Below are 21357 nucleotides of genomic sequence, written 5' to 3'. Positions count from 1 at the left end.
GCCGCCTCCCTTCTGCCCCCCGGCCGCCCCCCTCCCTCGGAGCCTCCTCTCCCCCCGGCGGCGCCGGGCCCGCCGCCCGCTCCCGCCGCCCCACACCCCGGCGGCGGCTGCAGCCGAGCGGAGCGCTGCGCGGGGGCGGTGCGAGGCGCGGAGCTCCGCCGCGGCGGCCGCAGGGGAGCGCGGCTCCGCCTGGAGCCGGGTCACGGCGCGGCCGCCGGAGGGGAGGGGGCGGCGGTGCCCGCCGGGGGTTTCTCACCTTGCCGCTGCGGCCGGGCACAGACGCGCGGCGGAGAGTTGAGCGTGGAGGAAGTTTGGGGGAGTAACTCGGCGGCTCTGTTTCGGGAGGGATTTTTATGTGTTCTTTTTTATTTTATTTCATTTTCTTGCCCGGCTCACAACTCCCTCAGCCGCTCGGGCAGCCCGCACGAGCAGCGAACGCAGTGCGGGCGGCAGGCAGAGCCGGGGAGGGCAGCAGCTCGGCGGGCACAGCCGCGTTTCTTCGCAGAGCCGCGGTCCCGTGCACAGCGGATCCCAATGCAACTGCTCATCCTCCTCCTCCTCTACGCCGTCGTCTGCGCGAACTTTTGCAGCCGTCAGGGCACCACCGCCCCTGCCCAAAGCGGATCTATCAGAGCCCTGCGCTCCTCCAACGTCAGGCGGGATGGTGAGTGTCCCTCTGCCTTCTTCATCCCCGAGGGCTCGGTCTGCGACGGAGCCCCGAGAGAGCGCCCCGAGGGCTGCCGGCCCGAAGCGCGGGTGGCCGGGCGGGGGGAGGGAGGGAGGTTTGGGCGGAGAGGTGGCTCTGCCCGGCGGCCGCTCCCGAACTCCTGGGGGCAACGTGCAGCAGCCGTCCCAGCGGCCCGCCTCGCCCTGACGGCGCGCACGCGGCGCGGTGTGCCCGGCCCGGCCCGAGCCCCTGTGGCCCCCGGGGCGGTGGGCGCTGCTCCTGCTGGGCGTTCGTCAGCTCCCGGTGTGCCTTCCTCCTTCTGGAGGACAGCCTTGACAGAGGGGCCTGGGCCCGGGACGGGCTATTCGCTGGGGTCTGTGGGGCAGTGCTCGCCGTTAGTGCCAACCACACTTGGCAGAGTGATGCCCAGTGATGGTGGGTGCTGAGGAGGGTGGCTGGACGCTGCCAGTCACTGAGGGCATGGTAGCATGGTAGGGACGATGGTGTTCTTCGTGTTCTAACATGGCACGTTGCCTGCTGTGAGCCGCCATGGCCTTGGCTGCTGAGATGCTGGCCAAACTGTGGCCCTGCAATGGATGACTGCGGGGCTGCAAAACGTTGGCACAACTGACATTCACCTTTGGAAACCGCTTGCTCATGATCAAAGAAGACCAATTCGTAGGATTTTGGAAGGGGAAGAGCCTCTCCTGTGGGATCTGCAGGTTGTGTTCCAGCACTGTGTGAAAGGATCTACTCCTGCTTATTGCAGCATAGCTCCTTCAGAGGAAAATGTGAGATGTTCTCCTGAAAAAGAGCAGAGTTCTGTTCAAGTCTTCAAGTTAATGTCTTTCAGTTGCCAGCATTTATATCTTTTGTAAATCCTTTTTAAGAACCCACTTACTTGAGTCATGTCCAAGATTGTACTCTGCATTTGCCAGTGTTTATTTTTCAGTGTGTATACAGTGCGTGTAATGGGTATACTTTGGAAGATGTTTTTGGTTCAGAGTTGGAGCCATATTGGACTTAGTAATCTTCTGTATACCTTTCCTTGTCAGTGCATGGTGGCATAGACGAGGTGAAGAACTTTTTTTTAAAATTGAGATAGCAGAACTGGAAACAAGACAAAATTGCAGTTACTTGGATCTTGGAAACCAAATTTAATCCAATACAAAATGTGTTTGCAATAAAAGCCCACATTCATTATTCCTGTTTCATTCTGTAAAATGGTTGTGCATTTTATCAAGCTTCATGACCCTGCCATCTTAACCTTCTCAAAAGGTTCAGAGTTACAATGTGTTGTGCTGTGGTCTTTTCTGCAGAGTTGGTGGAGAAATCTGTAATGCTTAATGTGAATAAAGTTTTCACGTTATTGGCAGTGTGATGGGTGTTTTGCTCCACAGAAGAAAACTTCCTGTAGCAAAATTTTTTTTTTTTTGGAGTGACTGAGAGAACAAGGCTGTGTGAAATGATTAGTTAATCACTCTTTTCCCAATTGTGGTCATCTATCTTTGCAGTTAAGCTCTGTACCCTGAAGGCTGTCTTTTACACCTTGTGGTGACTGAACCTTCTAGGTGCCAGGTGTGGCACCAGGCAGAGGGTTGTTTGGAAATGGCAGATCTCACTCTTGACTGACTCCACTGTGCTGTATGGACGGTAGCCAGGCTGGTACCTATGGACAGGAAGAAGTGAGCTGATGCAGAGTTCAGACAGCTCTGTCTGACAGTGGGGCATTATCCCTGTAACAAGCAGATAACACAACTTGAGGAAGACTGCGTGCAGACCTCCACTTAGACCCTGCCTTGCTCTCTACTTGCACTCAGGAGTTCTGTTTTTAATCTGCAAAGGACACATATTCTGATATGGCCAGTGGAGTTGGGCATCTGCTCATAGCATCTAAAGCAGTTCAGCAACCAACAGGCCTGAGTTTACTCCAGTGAACTAAACTGTCGCTTGAGTTTGTTGACCAAAGACCTATATTTGTGCCGCCAAAGGTTATGAACTGTTTTCCAAATATTGCGTGCATGAGACAAGCTCACAAGCAAAGCGTTCAGACCATAGCTGGCTGTACGCCACCAGAAGTATTTTTGTCTTTTACAATTTTCAGTGTTTTGTTTTGGTCTGAAGTGCTGATATGGAATTGCATTAAAGACATGTGGATTGCATTGCTGAGTGAGGCAGACAGTATTTTTTGCATTGTAAGTATTTGCAGATATGGTGATATGGAATAGGATCTAAGAGCACACAATATGCTGGGAGTAATGTGTTCCAACAGTCTCTCTCAAAATGCACAGCAAGTATAAAAACTAATTTAATATTATGTCCTGGGTTTGATGACTATGATTATTATGTTGTGCAATTAAGAGAGATACTGCAAAGGAAGCCAGATATGTTCAGCTCTCTAAAAAAATGTTCTATCTTGGCATGTCCAAGACCACCTGCACGTTTTATTAAAAAAGTAGACAATCCTTTGGATTTCAGTTTTTTGTTACCTCCAAGCAGGATAAACCAGAGGTACTGAATGCACTTAGCTGTAATTCGGAGCCTTGGTCTTGCTTCTGGCCAAAACAAATTTCTTCCTGTGCAAGATTCTAGATTGTCTTTCCTATTCTAGGTAAAGGAAGTTGGTCTGGTTCTAATTGCATTTAGTGCAGACTGAGATTGCTTTTGGAAGAAGTCTACAGATGAAGGGCAACACGTACAAAATCAGTCCTAATGATTGCCAAACCTGAACTACACTTCCTGCTGAAGATATTAAAAATATAAATAATCTGCTTACAAGACATCCTCTTGTCCTCGTGCAAGGACGGGCATTGATGATTCAGCTGTCCAGCGTAGCACTAATCAATATTTTAAAGCATTGTGGAGATGCCAACAACATTTATAGCACATGTAATGGTATTTATTTAAAGTCTTTATTAATATAATTATCTGTTAAGTCCTTTGAAATTTGTCAGAATCACACACAAAGGGCTTTGAGATGATATCCTTATCATCTTTACCTCAGTTTACCAAGTTGTAGTATGCATATAATTGTAGCTAATTGCAAGAAGTCTGATATTTTGGTTGTTTATGTGTACATGGAGGTGAAAAGTGGAGATGAAGAGTGCTAAATAATGTTTACTGTATGGTTTTCAGCTGAAACATCAGTTGTTCGCTGTTATCTGTTGTGAGCAAACATCTGTATGAACACTCAGTCTTAGAAATTATGCCTAATCTGTGTACTTATACTAAGCACCATTATGCCTATTTTCAACTGTAAAACCCAAAGTGTAAGTGAAAGGCGTAGTGTCAGATCATTTTAGTATGTAAACAACTGGAAGCCATAGGATCAGTATCTCCTGAAGTGGATTTGAAAATCCATAACATCAGACAACTTAAGTTTTTCTGAGTTCTTGTGATTTTTATTGTGAAATGAAAAATTAGGAGCTTTCAAGCCTTGGATTGCTGGTGTGCGAAAGAAATAGAAAGAAAAGTTATGTTTTACCACCCTGGAGAAACGGCAGGGGCTTTTGGCTATCCAAAGTGATATGTGCCCTCAAGGTTACCCTCCACTTCCAAAGAGTTTGACAATTTGGGCTGCATTCTCTCACCACATGGATGTTGTTTGCTCTTGTGAGAAGAAATGAATGAGTCTTTTCAAATACTAATTAAGAATGGCTAGTGTCACTAGTGATGTAGGAACCACAGTTCTGGAATACATTTAAAGTGTTCTTCTGTAGTGTAGAGTGCAAAAAACATTGCATACACGTTCCTTTTTTTTAGTAGAATCTGCTAACCTTGTGTCAACTGCAGAATAACTAAAATACCTTCCAAGCTTTATCACATTACCAAAAAATAAATTGAAAATTGTAATTTGCTGTAGTAACGCCATTTTTTCTTTGATTGTTTAACTTTGATGATGTCTCTTATCTGTAGAATTAACTGTCTGGACTAAAGAGTAACAAAGGATATCACATGAGAATCGCAACCCTGACTCAGCAGCAAGCACTTTGGAGCAGTTCTCCAATTGTGCACTGAAATGTATTTTGCTAGGTAGATGGATATCACATGGTGGAAGTTGCTTTACTTATAACTCTCCATCCATTCTCCTAACAGTTCCAGCTTCTCTTTAATATGTTTATTTGCATGAAACTTAGGCCAGATAATTATTAAAGGGCTTACAGAGAAAACTAGATAATTGTGTTGCTTTGATTCCTAGAAATGAAATACTGCTGACAATTGTGAAAATAATGTTGTTTTTTTTAAACTGTGGTCCCATTTTGTAAAGCACCTAGGAATAGAAATAAATAGGAAACTCATGCGGAATCATTAGTGAAGTAACATTCTTTGTGTGCTTAACTTTGTGGATCTATGTAATTCCATTAAGGACTGGAGGCTGCATCCTAGAGGATTCTATGATAGCAAAGCTTGAATAGCTCATATGAGAATGTGGCTATGTGCAGCTAAACTTACTGTGCCTTATGAAGCAAGAGTACAGCTATGTCAGATCTGTCTGATATTCTGTTAAAATAAGAACACATACATGCAGTACTTGTGTATCATATTCATATTATGTGTAGCATACACAAATATATCCTGTACCTTTTTCATAATGTATCGGTTATATGCTCATACATAATACATAGGCCCGATGACACGAGAACGGAGCACACAGTATAACTGGTTACCAAATTAGCATTTTAAATTTAAATATGTTATGCCCAGGAACCTTGTTTAGAAAATAATCCCATGCAGGTTTCATGTGACTTTCCAAAGTCTGCTGAACAACAAACTGCTAGGCAGAAATTCCAACCAAACTGTTCCGTGTAGTCGAGGTTCTTTTTACATGATGTCATCAGCCATATCATCTATGGAATTTGACTTGTAACCAACAGATACTCTTAAAGGTGTTTATCAACTGTCCAGGCTGCAAGTGGAAGTTCTGAAGTTCTTTACGTGCTGATAATTTTCTTATCAATTAAGTAAAAAATATATAGGGAAAGGGATTGTCAAAACCAGAAGTTCTTTCAACAAAAATAATGTACAAATTCACTACATTACATTTCTGTCACTTCTTCCTTAGACAAGATATAAATAGTACATTAAAAAAAGAGATCTACAAAATATGTATTCTTTGTACATCAAGAAGCCCATTTGGCAAATAGTGAATGAGCAGGACAGGGAATGGATTTCATTCTGTAATTCTAATAATGACATCTATACAAAAGGTGCAGCAGAAGTCTGTATGTTTTATGCTCCAGACTTTTCATGTGAATCATCTTCCTTATATTGAAATATATCTACATCAAATTGTAGGCTGATTTTTTGAAAAGCAAGTATCTCACAAGTCTGATATGAACACAGGAGAAGTAGGCACCTGCCTTAGGTACCAGAGTCCAAAACATCTGATAGTGTCCAGCTCCTTGTTGTTCTGGAGGCAGTGATGATGACCTCTACAGGTCCCTTCCAGCCTCAGCCATTCTGTTATTCAATATTGGGCTGAGGATGGGTGGAGTATGCTCTCCCCCAGAAGGAGCAGTTGCTTGGCCCATCCCTTCTGTCTCCTCTCCCTTTCCCCCACATTCACGCACATTCCCCTGTTCTTCATGCACAGCAGCAGCAGGTGCTGTGACACTGTGTTCTCCCACAGCTGTGCACCCATCTGTGTCCCTTCTCCTCACCTTTCATTCCTCATGTAGCAGTGCTCAGTTTTGCCTACCCAGTTAAGAAAACTTGAGGTGCCTGTCAGCTGTCAGTAGCATGTTCCCAGCTCTTGGAAGGGACTGTGTGCCTCAGTGTGCTCTGGAATCCATGGGCCTAGAGATTTGCCACTTAAAATTGAATGAGTGCTAAGAAATATCATGAAGGTTCTGTGTTGGCATTCTCTCTAGTAAGAATTTGCCCACTAATGCAGGAAATTTTAGTAGTATTCCTTTTAGTATGTTGACTCAGTCTGTATCCAAAGATTGCCTGGAAAAAGCTGCTGATTATATTATATTTAAGAGGGTAATTACGTTGTGCCATATTTTAGATAAAATAGGCCACGTAGATCACTGCTTCTGGTGAGGATCTCTCAGCTAACGGACTGGAATGGTTAGGTGCCTTGGCAGTTTATTTCAAATCAGCCTCCTGTTTACAGAGCTAAGGAAGCGTCCTGTTTACAGTATCAAACTGGATGGATTTTCTTCTGGGAGCGTGGCTTTGGCTCTCGTATTTTTGGTAGTGAATAAATCCTACATGATCTCAAGCTTCCCATTGTACTTGAGTAATCTTCAGTTTCATGCTTCCTTTTTGATCTGTGTCCCACGCTGTGAAGGCCAACATCCCTAATTTCTGCTTTGGCAGTCAGAGCTGTGCGTATTTGGAGTTGGGGCAGGAGGACACACTTCTACCTTCCGTGAGAACTTCCTGCCAATGTATTTTAGCCCCGCTGTGCATTGGGACTTGCTGTTGTTAAAAGTCTATAAAAATATTTATTAAACACTATGGTCCACAAAGAAGTTGAAAAATAGCAGGCTTGACCTTCATTGCATTGAAATCAATGGCAAAAACTTCTGTCAGCTCTTACTGCAGAGGGGTCTGGCTCACGCTTCATGTGAATGAATGTAGGATAAAGGATAAGGGAAGAGGCTTAGAAATTCAGTTATAGGTTTGGTACGTAGGCACATTTTACAATGGGTTCACCATGCCTGGATAGTTTTTCTCCTGTACTTACGCTTACAATCTCGTGTGTCACCCACAGGATATCCTACAAGAGACTTGATCTGCAGTACAATTCTAAACAAGACCTTAAGGAAACCTGTCAGTATTTTAAAAAGTCTTGTATTGTTTCTGTTTGTTTTCTTGTTTTTTTTTTTTCTTTAGTTGAAAGAGGCTTAAAGTGTAATATGCGTGGGTTTTGTTATTATTTTCTTGGATCAGTTACAGATGATTTTTCTCATAGCTGCATGTGTTTCTAATCTGATGTGACTCACAGTAAGAATGTATTGAGGGTGAAGCAGCAGCCCAGAGTAGTTAGAGAGGAATAAAAATAGGAATAAAAATAGGTACGCCGAATGTTGATTGCCAGATGTGCTGTGGAATTTGGAAGCTCTTTCTGTACCCTTGTGGTCTTAATTTTTCAGCTAGGAATTTGCTTGAACGATAAATACTTTGCTTCAGCAGATGAGTGACAGCAGTGCTGCATGAGAACGGCGAGTAAATGGTAATAATGCCTTTAGATTCTTTGTGGAAATGAACCAACGCAGCTTCTTAATCACAGTGTCTCAGTAGGGACAAGCACTGATAGGAATGATTTCACTAACACATCAAAATGTCAGTAAAAGGCTTTAAACCTCATCACAGAAGCCTACAGAGAATTTGCTGCTTTGAAATCAATAGAAAGCCCTGATGTTACTGCACTCTGCTTTCTTTTCCTCGATCAGGTTGTAGGCCTGTGCTCTTGCTACTTTGACTTTCACAAGGCTGTCTTTCTGTCATGGATGGAGACTAAAGCACTGCAAACTTCACTCATAAGAGGAAGGCAGAAAGTTGTTTGTTGGTATAAAATAGATGTAATATGGTAATTTGAACATGATAATAGTGACTTAACAGAATTTGAAGTGGCTAGGTACCCTTGATTTTTTGCTACACAGAGGGTGTGGGCTGCATAATGAATATAAGATCAAATCTTAGCAAAACTAGTTTAGCTTAAAACAGTAAATCACTTAGAAAGGATCTGTCGGCAAGGTCCCACGACCCAGGTGAATCTTGAGAGGTGTTTTTAACCAAACAGAGAGATTCTGGTGTGCAGCCAGCTGCTTGCAAGAAGAGCTCTCAGAGGTGTTCTTAGGCTGCTTGCTGTTTATAGGGTAAGATGATTGATTCATTCGACTTAGATCTATTGAACTAAGTGTCTGGTATCGGTTCTCACGAGTACCTGGTTTGAGACAATATGGTGGTCATTAACTGTCTTCAGTGAAACCTTGATTGTTACTAATGCTGAGTACCAGGTCTTTTGCATCTCACTGTATGTGCTGGGGCATAACGACCAGGCTGTGTGAAGAGCAAGGAGCACACAGTCACTCTTGGATTGCTCATCATCTGTGCCAGGGGAGATTTAGGCTGGATGTTAGGAAATACTACTTTTCTGAAAGAGTGGGCAGGCACTGGAATGGGCTGCCCAAGGGGGTGGTGGAGTCACCGACCCTGGAGGCAATCAAGGAGCAATTGGATTTTGTGTTGAGGGACATGGTTTAGTGAGTACTATTAGTGATAGGTGGATGGTTGGACTGGATGATCTTGAAGGTCTTTTCCAACGTTGGTGATTCTGTGATTCTGTTATAAGGAGTTCTGAGTGACCATGCTGAAACCAGCATAGGATTATGGCTTGCCTTGTTCCAGTCTGTTCCATGTGATCTGGGGTTCCTAGGTCCCTGCGCCTGTCTGTTTTGCAGCTATTCTGGTAGCATGCTGTGTAGTCACAAGCTGGCACAAATTTATTCCTTCCATCATTGTCACGGCAGAGAGCAGCTCTTGCCTGGATGGGATTGGTTTTATTTTTGTTTGTAATTAACGTTTACTGTGCAGAAGAACTTGGATGACATGATATGCATTTTTCACCATTTTCCATTGTTCATTAGATCCTGCAAAGTGGCAGCTGAAGTTAATTTCTAAGCAAGAGGTAAAATTCTCACATCATGTAGTAATTGTCTGGCTGCTCCTCCTGTAGATTTGATCTCCCTTTACATAAGTAAACATTTGAACCTCCAGAGCCAGTTCCTTGACATCTACTGTACAGTGCCTTCAGAGTACATTATGTTGCCTCTGAGAAATGGATGCTGCAGGGGAGCTTTGTGTCAATTACACTTTGCAGCACACTTGAATGAGAGATGTCTTGCGTCTGTCCTTGGGCCCATACAGCAGTCAGGCTGTGATGTTGAATCCCCACCTCCACACATACAGCCTGCCTCCCAGCAGAATTGAGAACACACAACAACATGGAAACGAGCAACTATCCCAGGAAGGAAACTTGCTTTCACTTCAGGGGACCCTCATGTGACATCCAGGGCAGATCCTGAGGACCAGTCCTTCCCCATCATGGCATGCTGAGGAGGATGTACAGTGGACCAGCATGGCTCTTCATCCTGCTCCTTCCCCAGTCTCTTACCTGATCCTGGCTTATGTGAAGTGATAACCCATCTGTGGGCAGTTCTCATTGCATTTGCCACCATTTTTACCTCTGGCAGAAACTACGGTTGACACGTTGTGCTCACTGTAAGGGCTGAATCACTTGGAAAGGCAAAAGAATCAACCCCAGCAATCATCACACATGGTAAAGATTGGAGATCATTACTGGGGTGTGTTAGTTCTTAAAATGCTGCAGCTTTGCTGCCACTACTCTCCTGTTGACTGTCATCATCAGAGATACTGCCCTTGTTGCAGACTCAGCTGTGTGATGCACTGAGGACCCATGGATAGCTGTTTTGGAGAGCAGAGAATCATGTGAAGCAACCGTATTATAGCCTGCATAAAAGTCAGATACTTTATCTTGCATGCTTGCCTGAAAATAACTTCCATGGAGTGGAAACAAAATGGAAGCCTCCCCTCCAAAGAAACAAAATGGGGAAATCCTGCTTTTTGTATCTTTGAGTGTTTCTTGGGTTTGGTTTCACTCAGTGCCTAAGCAAACAGGCAAAGGCCATAAGAAAGTAATAATAATATACATAATAATATGTTGACTTGGATTTGTGGATTGTTTTGGTGGTGGTTTTTTTTTTTTTGAATGTTAAAGACTTTTTTTGTAAGTAGATGCAGAGAGGGTATTTTTTAAAAGCTTGCGGTTAGTGCCTTTTATTTTTGTATGAGAATCTTGTCTCAGGATTTCTCTCCACAGCCTATGGAAATGCTGTTTCCTGATGCTACTATTATTTTTGTACTATCACCAAGTCTGACAGGACTTAAAGTCAAGTCTTGTCAAGTAGATTGCTTTTCAGCTTACCTTGGGTAAGCCATTAGTCAAAATATTGACTGAGTAGAAAAGTGTCACTTGTTTTTCTTATCAGAAGAGAAACAGAATATTTTTCCATATATGCTTTTGCAGCCTAGTAATTACAAATTAAGGACATGTCACTGTAGTTTTGACAGTGTATTTCTAGCACTTTGTGTTCAGAAAGGCCTTCAAAATGATTGGCCAAACAGGAACAGAAATACTCAGGGCTGCCTTCCTTATTTCTTTCTAAAGATGATAGCCAGCCTTGGTAACCAAATGGGGCTTCTGTTTCTATTCTGCTTAATGGTTAAGAGAGAACCATTTCGTGTGCTCACTTGTTGTAGGTAAATATCATTTACATGATCACAGAATGGACTGGCAGGGACCTCTGAGTCTCACAGGCCCAAGCCCTGCTCCATCAGGGACACAACACCCAAAGCAGGGTGTCCAGAGCCACATCCAGGTGGCTTTGGAAGATCTCCAAGGAGGAAATCCCACAGCTTCTGGGCAGCCTGTGCCAGTGTTCTGTCACCTGCACAGCACAGCAGTGCTCCTGCTGTTCAGAGGGAATCTCCTGTCTGTCAGTTTGTGTTTGCTGCCTCTTTTCCTAGCACTGGATAGCATTGAGCAGAGCCTGGCTCCGCCTCCTTTCACCCTCCCATCAGATCCCCAATTTTTCATTACTGACATCAAGGCACAGCAAAAGAAAGCTGCGAATTTCCTCAGTTCTGGGAGTTAAAGATTTGTACTACCTGTCCAGTCACCGAATTTACTATATTGAAAACAAAGCACTGTCCTCACTAGTCTTTGGCTGAATGTTTGTCCTGATAATAATACAAAGGAAAGCAACCAGAAAAAAAAAAAAAAGGAAGATCTTAGCAACAGAGACGTTTTCATTTCAGTTAAGACAAAAAAATAAATAGATAAAATCTCAGCATGACTAAACATGTAATATTGACCTCAAACATTTAAAAAATGGAATTCGAAGTCCCTTTAGATGAGAAGTATGGTCGATTCTGCAACATTTTGAAGTGCATGTAACAAAGAAGGATTTGGATAGTGTGTTAAGGATCTTTTCTGCCTTTCCTTGAGCTACCTCATGTTTGTCATGCTGTTGGACACAGAAGGTTATCCCCTTGTTCCAGCTTGTGTGGGCTGGCAGAACTGTGGCAGTGAGGAGTCTGGTGCCTCACCACAACGGCCTTCCTGCAGCTCCTCCATGAGGTATGCCATTTTTGTTATGAGGAACAGATGATGATGTTTGGTCTCTTTATTCCCCACTGAGCAGTGTGGGACCAGCAGTCTGCTCCCACCTTGTGTGAGGCACATTTGTGTCATTTTGTGTCCCTGTGTATGATTTTCAGTTCCCATGAAAGATCAGCTCTGGATGTAGATACTTTCACTACCTTACTTCCAAGATCTGGAATCATGCAATTCTAATTATTATGTGATTGAGCTCCATTTGTACAAAAGTAATTTACTGTAACTATGACCTTACTAGTGCAGTGTGATTTCAGCTGCTGTTCATCTTCCACTAATGACTAGTAAATAAATGTTAATCTATTTTACAGCTTTTTGGATGCAAAAGTACAGGTGGCTTAATTTGCACCTAATTTCTTCATTATTATGAATCTTTCTTGTAATAGGACAATTTTAGGCATCTCTGCTGAGGGGGATTGAACTGTGATGAAGCTGTTAATATAGTTTTAGTGAGATCCAAATTTCTGATATGAGCATGTATTTCTAGATCCACATGCTAGGGATTCATATTTTGCATTTACCAGTGAAGAGAAGGAACAAAACTGGCTAATCCATGTATAAAATAGTTACGGCTTTTCTCCCTTGTGGTTAGCAGAGGAGAAAGGAATATTACCGAAAACGTGAGAAGCAATGTGTTTATTTGCCTTTCTCTAACTCTAGTAGCTGGAGACAGTTCTGTGTGCAAAGAAACTCTGTTGAGGAATCTTGAGAGAAAACAGTTTTTGGTATTGTGTCTCATAAATCTGTCGGGATCATTCAGTCAGCATGGAGGCAGCTGCTGATACCATCTAATTTTAAGCGTGTGAATTAGTAATTATTCTTTTATAGGATTTATTACTGTCTGGTGGTGACTGTCTCCCCCTCTGCTTGTTCTGGCACCCTCCAAACTAAAATATAATTCATACACTTTAGACAACCTCAGTTTCCTCCACTTGGAGAAATTCAAGAAGTCCAATGTCTTCTTTGGAGAAATTTCTGGTGTCCAGGGCTCCCAAGGATTCAGTCTGGGGACCTTATCATATTTTGTCACCTTCTCCACCATCCTGTTTTTCTAGGAGAGAATGAATGGTGCTTCCTGGCCTGTCACAGTGTGTTTGTAGCAGTTAGTCCATCTATGGGAGGGTAATAAAATAGTTTGCAGAATTACTTGGTTCTAGTGTAAATATTCTGTGTTCCCACAGAACATTCTGAAGATAATATGTGGCCTATGTGTTGTTGGATTGGTGTTTTGTTCCTTGAGCTCTTCCTGCAAGCATAATTTTGAAATAAAAATTCCATCCCCCTCTGTTTTGAAAACAAATAAACACCTTGCAATGGACTAAATGACATCATCAGCCAATAAGAAGGTTTTCCTATGTCACCACAGTTAGGACTTCTCTCAAGCAAGTGCAGAGTGTTACATATTCATTTATTTCCACTCTTTGTGCCTAATATGCATTGGAAATAAGCAGATGCTTATCACTATGTAACTCCAAGTTCAGGTGTCCAAATGCTACATTTTTGTTTGCAACTTTCAGCATAAACTTTGCGCACTATATTTATTGTTCTGATAGACATGCATAAGTCACTCTGAAAGCAGTGCCTCCTGTCTCCATGGAAACTACAACAGATGCAATGAGCACAATAGCACTGTTTGACAGAGCAAACTCTCACCTACAAAACACTATTTTTGAGCACAGTCACCATCATGAGCTGTGCATTTTCACCAGAGATGAACAAAAGCCTGCATGCCGTGCTCGTAAAAATCTGCACTGCTGAATGTCACCACTGCCACTGTCACCACGACTGAAATGCACCACCTCCATGTGCTGTCACCTGCTGTTTGGTCTCCATAAACATTCAGCAAATGTCAGTGAATGTCATTGGGTGCCATTTTTTCTGCATGGAGGAATTCCATTCCCTGCTTTTGCTTCATATACACTTCCATGTCAGACACTATTCTGTCATACTGTCCCTCTGCTTCCATCTGTCACACAGCAACAAAATGGAATGGAATATTGGTGGGAAGGTTCAACCTCTACTGCTGTACCACCAACATCTGCCTCCAACATCACTGGACAACAACATAAAATAGAAGACATTTCTTTTGGAGCATCCCTCATAGAAAAACAGGTTATACTTTTCTCCTTCTAGAGTTTTAGAGCTGTCTGGACATAAAACTTTTATATGACAATAATAAATGTTGTTTAAAGCTATAATCAAGCTTTATGTGTCAGTGAAAATCTTCTAAAACCTGTGTTGCCTGGAAGAATTGATGTCATGTGATCTTGACAAAATTAATGGCATTGTGGAGGTCTATTTACTTTTTGTATTGTTTACATCTGTTCACTGGAAATGGAGACTATTGACCGTGTTCTGGAGATCATTCTGCACACATTTTATGCAATTGACATATTTCTCTTCAGGATTGCTTTTCAAGGGAGTTTTTCTTTAAATATAGGCCTTGATTATGTGATAAAAACCATCGATAATTAAAAAAGCATGCGTTCTGGTTCAAGGAAGAAATGCATTTAAAATCATGACAGTGTATTTGAAGAAGTGAACAAACTGCAATGTATTTAAAGCTATAATATGTGGCATTAGATAGCTAGAAATTCTACCACTGGAAGTATTGCTGTTTTCTTAATTACACATGGAATTGGAAAGCTATATTTATCTTTTGAAATCACCTCAAGTTTTGCAACCATATCTCATGAACTACCTTTATTTTCTGTATTTACAATGGATTCAATAATGGTGTTGGCGTTTTTTCAATATCTGAGGCTTTAATTGTTGTGTACAGAAATTTGACTCAAGTTACTCATGGTTTCAGTTTTACTGGCAAATGTTAGAGTGAATATTCTTCTCTCATTTCTCATAATTCACTCAAAATTGAGAAATGAGTTTGGGCTTAAAAAAGAATTAAAAAAAACCCCACAGTAACAGAACTGAAATGAGAATGCTTATTTTCTCTTTCAGTCCATAAGTAGTAAACAGGAACTACAGACTGTAAGAATTTTAAGCGTATGAAGTCAACAATGCAGAGAAAAACACCAAAGATACAGTTAGGGACCCTGCACAGATGTTTTCAGAACTATTTTCAATTCATTTTATTCTGAAGTCCATGAATCATTTTGTAAATGTGGGCACTATTGTGTACGTAGTAGCAGCGGCACTTCATTAATAGGCAGTGTTTCCTTTATTTACTAAACCAGACTTGAATGCAAAACATGTTATGGTTGTTCTTTTTCTGATGTTTTCAACACAATTAAGGTAATTTTATTTAGCTAAGACTATTTAAAACGCTGGGATTTGCAGTGCAGTCAGTTTATTGGGTTCTGGCTGCAGGCCTGTACACAGTATATGTGTGTGAGCTTGCATGTTGGCCTTAAGTTTAAGGGATTTATACAAGCTTATATTCAGCTTCTTTCTGCTTTCCTGTGTACTTCATGAGGCAGACATATAGCTGGTAGCGAAAACAGTCTTAGCAAACTTTGGTTGCCTAAAAAACTGTGCCTCTTAAGTTTCCCTTGTAATTGAGGGGGAGAGAAGAGCACCTGCAGAGAACAGTGCATCCTGAATGTTTCAGACGTCCGTCTTCAGGCAAGATGAATTGCCTTCTGCTTGCACATTCTTTTATCACACTGCAGAGAGCAAGCCCAAGCAACTAGGTCAGTAAGCTCAGAGAAGAACCTGAAAATATGCCAGTCTTTATCACACCCTGAGAAATGAAAGTGTTATTGTAACTCTTCAAAATGTTGCATCTTTAGGATAAGAATAAGATTTCTTCAGTGATGAACAATGTCTTTATCCTGGTTATTTCTGAATAGTAGGTGATAGCAGTGCATCACTCTGGGAGTGTGAACTTCAAGAAATAGTTTCGCTACCACTGCATTTGTGATAAAATGGGAAGGGTTGGCACTGATCTTGGAATAAGAGCAGATTTAAGAATGTATTTTCCTTCCCTGTGTAAAAATCACGTGCATTTATTAAGTAGATTTATACAGCATGTTTTTGCACAAGGTCTTCTGTTAGCAATTTTTTATATGTACTGAGATTGTCCAGGGAGATTGTGGATGCCCCATTCCCTGAGGTGTTCAAGGCCTGGTTGGATGGGGCCCTGGGCAGCCTGGTCTAGTATTAAATATGGAGGTTGGTGGCCCTGCATGTGGCAGGAGGGTTGGAGCCTGATGATCCTTGAGGTCCCTTCCAACCCACAGCTCTTGGTAATGCCTGTTGACTGGGGACTAGCAGAGTGTTGGGGCTCTTCAGCCTGGAGAAGAGAAGGCTCTGGAAAGACCTTATAGTGGCCTTCCAGTACCTGAAGTGGACCTACAGGAAAGCTGGGGAGGGACTTTTTATAAGGGCTACCTTTTTATACGGTAGCAAGGGGAGGGGAAATGGCTTTAAACTGGAAGAGGAAGATTTAGACTAGATATTAGGAAGAAATTCTTTACTGTGAAGGTGGTGAGACATTGGAACAAGTTGCTCAGAGAGGTTGTGGATGCCTCCTCCCTGGAAACTTTCAAGGCCAGGCTGGATGGGGCTGTGAACAACCTGGTCTAGTTGGAGGCGTCCCTACCTATGGCAGGGGGTTTGGAAGTGTACAATCTTAAAGACCTCTTCCAACCCAAACCATCCCGTGATTCCATGAGTTTGTGATTTTATGAAGTACAGTTGTGAGAGCTGAGTCTTACCTATATACACCTATGTATGTGTGTCTAAGGGGTGAATGCTGGCTCCCAGAATACAGGGTGTTGTTAATCTTCTTGTAGTAGCATCCCTGTGAGCATAACTTTGAATATGGACAAGTCGTATGAGCATTTAAGGGTAAATATGAATCTACACTTTATAGACCCTTTACTTTCTGTACTGCCTGAATATAGTTGTGTTGTGTTTGTGTTATGGTGTGTAACTGAAGCCTCTGCCCCTTTCCCATTTTTCCCTCATCCAGTCTGAACCCACTGGAACATAACAGAGTCAGAGACCTGTGCCTGCAGATTTCTTTCCTAGGCCTGCAGCAGCCCACCTGGTAACAGCTCAGGATTTGTTCATAGCATGATACTAAAGATACAGCAGAGGAGGAGCTGGGCAGAATCAGTTCCTCTGTCTTTTTTTTCAGTTGCTGATCTTTCGAAAATATAATATTGGGCAGCAATTGTTCTTGGCCTCCTGCAAGAAGATGTACAGGGGAAGCATGTACAGGGTTTATAAATCCTGTTCATCGTAGTGTGAATTAAGGCAGGTAACACTGTGTAGTAGCTTAGCAGAAGGCATGGAGGATAGTTGTAATAAGGATGTGCCGCTGTAGCTCATGTGGTCGCCAACTTCCGCATGTGTTTCAGTACCTTGAACTGTAGGATGTCATGCATTTGATGGCTTTCTACTGCTTATGTGTTCTAAGATACTATTTCCCCTTGTTGGTTGGCAGATCTAAAAGTAAGGAAGAAGAAAGCAATCCTGCACATATTTATAATTTGTTTTAAAATGCATTTTCTTGTTTAAAATAAACCTATCTAAATACAGTTATAAAATGTCCGAATCTCACTGTGTTAAGGTTTAAGCTTTAGTTAGTATATTGAATTCAAATAAAATGTAATTCTTTCAACAGCAGAAGTAATGCAACCTGATCTCTTAGGGCTTTGTACCTTGCTGGTAGGCTGTGCTGTGCAACGTGAGCTGCATTTGAAATTTCCCAGTGTTAAGGCAGAGAGTAGCCTTCTCCCTCTAAATTGCCTGCTGACCAGTAAGAATAAAGCTCATGCTGCTTGTCTTTTCCCAGAGAGGCATTAATAGCCCTCTTTCTTCTTGCCTGTCTTCAGCAAAGTAACAGAAATGTAATGCCTTAGAGGCTTTTACCCTCAGTTTAGCCAACAGATTCAATAGTTACTAGGAAACCTCAGAAACAGGAATATAGGCGTAGAGCAAATTCACATTGGTGATGTTACTGTGTGTTTAAGTGTTAAAAAATAGATTTTGTTTGTACCTAGATGTCAATTTATGGAAGTACTGCAACGTGAAGTCAGGCCTGAACACTAGTCCCAGCGGAAGGCATGGTAAAGCTAGCTGCAATTTCAATGGAAAAAGAGTATTGAGTGCTAGCAGAAATCCCCATCGAGTAATGTTTTTATTTCTCAGAGAGTTAGGAGTATTTCAGGTAGAATTTAAACCCGTAGATTAAGAAAGGAAGAGTCATAGGAAGAAGAGTAATCTTAAAAATGGTAAAGGTTGAGAGAAATTAATGAAAGGAGGAGTCTAGAGGATCGTGTGTCCCAGTAAGGGAGATAGAGTATGCATATGTAAACTTTGTCATTAAAGGTAGTAAATGTGCAATCCCCATTTTAAAATAGAGCATACATTTAACACCTATCATAGACAGCAGACAGTGTGGTAGACAGAGAGAAATGACATTTTGGACCTTAGACCTAAAGGTTTAAATCTTTCTAGAAACACTGTGACACTGTAAGGTTTGTTTAGCACTGTATTACAAAATCACAGAATCACAGGAGTTGGAAGGGACCTCAAGAGATCACTGAGTCCAACTGCACTGCTAAAAGCAGTTAGCCTACAAGTAGGTAGCACAGACAAGTGTCCAAACGGGTCTTGAATATGTCCATAAAAGGAGCTATGACAGCTGTGAATCCAAAACTGTTGCAAGCAGAAACTTCTGTTTTCTGGATATCAAAATATTGTTTCCATTTAAACATTGACCATGCTGTTATTGTACATCGGTATGCCTCTTCTCATCCTTTTTCAAGAAGAGATGCTAGCTAACTCTTACTCAGCCCTTGACATTTCTTTCTATCTACTGGTGATAAAACCATGTTTATAGGGTTGGATTTTTATTCCCACAGATAGTTCATATTTAAACTGTATAATTATTAATCAGTTGTCTTTTAAAAGTTACTCTTGGAAAGGCTTAGAATTTGATACATGAAAAATCCAGATGTAAAGAAATACAGATATCGAGTGGAAACTTTGTCCTGCTGCTTTGTCTTACACCAGTGAGACATCTTTTATTTGAATAAACAAGCTGTACAAATATATATATATATATATATATATATATGGAAGAGATAGTGAATAAAAGTGCAAAAGTGAAAGGATGTGTAAACAACACTGTACAGAAAAACTGAGATGGGATTATTTCTTTGGCCCTCTTTGGGAGTAGATGATGAAGCCCAATTTAGCTGAAAAGGAGTGTTTTTATAGAGGTCTTAATAAGGATTTGTTTACACAATAAATTCACTTGTGCACATTCAGTTGATAGAAGGTCTGATTCAGAGTATTTCTGAAAGGTCGTTGTTTGCATCTAATGTGAGACAAATGGTTTAATAAGTTTGAGCAATGCTAAAACGCTTCCACATTTGACCACGAGCACTGTAAGATAACGACATTGCCACCATTGTTTCCATTGTGCAGAATTTGGCCCTGAATGAAATTGGGTAGAAATGGTCATTGAATTGACTGAATTTTTCTAAGGCTATGAATCCAAATGGAGAAGATGAAAAGTATTTTTTTTCTTTTGTTATCTAGTATTACAAAATTTCTTAGTATGTATAACTCAACTGTTCTGTGTTAGTGCTAGTCCTTCTGGCTGTACCAAAGCTGCTTAGCAGCCTTGTTATAATTCTGACTGTGGCTGTGCTAGCTTTATGTCCCTTTGCTCCTAGATGGTCTCCACCCTTGAGTTTGGGTGGTTTGTTCTACTTGGAATTGACTTCTTGGTATATTTATAGAAAATGGTCATCTTACATATAGATACCGTGACCCTTGCTAATGGGAAGCTGTTCCTAGCCATTTTGCTTCTTATTCCCTTCTGAACGCAAAACTAGCAGCCTTGCCTGCAAGCAAACAGCAGTGGCTGAAAACCAACAGAGAGGACAGCTAAATAAGGTTTTGGTATTCTTAAGTTATTAAAATACTTTTCAGAGTGACATTAAGTTGTTTTGTGAGCAGTGGACAAACGGAGCATGGTTTCTTAATTGTTTTTCATCTTTATGATGAGAACCAGTGCGGATTCCCTGATGCCAGATCAGGGTGCTCCAGTTCTGCAACCTTTTTTTGAACGTTTTCAGAGTCTCTTCTTCTGGCTGTTTTTAATGTGTTGAAATGCAATATCTGAAAACCTCTCCCCCTTTCTCGGATTTGTTCCAATTAGCTAAAAGGCTAAAAATCCAGTAGTGGGAATTGACAAACAGACATGTGGATTTAATGCTTTCACACAGGAGCCAGATTTAAAATTCTACTTGCTTGTAAATGTGCTGACTCGATATCAGATCCCTTTGTATATTTAATGTTACAGTGTGTGCTTCAAGCATATTGTAATTATAAAGTAACGGCTCACCAAGCAAAAGTCTCATTAAGAAAGTTTGACTGAAAATAAGGATCTATATATGCGCACAGTTTAAAAGCCATTTTCATGGCTGTAGAGAGCCTGTTTTGGCAGGGGGCAGAACATTGACTCCAGTGATTTACACTGAGTAAAATTCTCCTTCAGAGTGCAGCCTTCCTTCCAGCACCCATTTTTGAGCCTCTTAAGAGACTTCCTTTTAGGCCTTGAATCAAGACAACGCTTAAGCATGTGCTTCCATCTCATTGACTTCAGTGCCATTAAGCTCATGTTTAATTACAGTCCTAGAAACTGATGTTTTCTGAATTTGTTTTCTTTTTGCAAGCATTTATACAATATGACAAATGGCACTGTTAAATTAACTATTTTATTTGACTTGTTTTCATTATCTTAAAGGAGAATTGAGCTACATTCAGTAGAGCATAATACATGGATTTTTATTCTTTGTGTCCGTGCAGATACAGATGCAGATACATTGTAAAGAAGGGACTGGTTCCAAAACTTGTGTGACCCAGTTGCCAAAAGGTGAAGGTCTATTTCTAAGAAAAACTGTCAAATATTCATGCTTAGGAGATCATGGAGTGTGCTGCTAGGTACTGGCAGCTGGAGTTGAAGAGATGCTCAGCAGAAGTTTAATGTCACTGCAGGGTGAGCCATGACTAATATTTGCATTTCTTCAGAATAGCTGAATAGGTTTGGTATTACTAAACTTTGTTTCCATTAACAAATGTATTATGATCCAGGAATGAGAAGGGCTGTGATAAAAACCTGCATATTTTTTATAGGTTGGAAACACTTAAAGGAATCCTCCTTTTATGCTGAAGCTTATTTACACTCTATCTGCATCACTATCATTATTTCCATTGTGTTGAGAGGAAAGACTTACCATCACTCTTACCTCTGAACAAAGGATCAATTTTTTGAGTCTTTGGGATCTTGCTATTGCTTCATATCGCTGTAACTTGAGTGACTTCAGTGGAGCTAGGATGCTATAAAGTGTTGTCCTGATGGATTTGGCCAGTAATTCTTACATAGGTAGTTCAAACAATGATATTGTAGTGGACTTACAGTATGGTTATAAACATAGGCTTACTTATCTCACAGTAGGTACTTGTTCCACAAGAAAGGTTCCTGCAGAACATGCAAGCA

General features: G+C 41.5%; 1 protein-coding gene across 3 annotated transcripts in view; it reads left to right on the top strand.

Moving 5' to 3' along the window:
• The first annotated feature begins 233 nt into the window (after positions 1-233).
• The window catches only part of PDGFD (platelet derived growth factor D), a 134056-nt gene continuing 112932 nt past the window's right edge, over positions 234-21357 (top strand). For all 3 annotated transcript variants that reach the window (XM_042862605.1, XM_042862604.1, XM_042862602.1), the window contains exon 1: positions 234-664. In XM_042862605.1, coding sequence (XP_042718539.1) covers positions 535-664 — 130 coding nt within the window. In that variant the 5' untranslated portion in view covers positions 234-534. The remainder of the gene's footprint in view (positions 665-21357) is intronic.

This window comes from Lagopus leucura, unplaced genomic scaffold, assembly GCF_019238085.1.
Source record: "Lagopus leucura isolate 7727_CA_CO unplaced genomic scaffold, USGS_WTPT01 Super-Scaffold_702, whole genome shotgun sequence".
Lineage (NCBI taxonomy): Eukaryota > Metazoa > Chordata > Aves > Galliformes > Phasianidae > Lagopus > Lagopus leucura.
The sequence above is the reverse complement of the archived record's forward strand: the minus strand, read 5'-3'. Positions and strand labels throughout refer to the sequence as shown.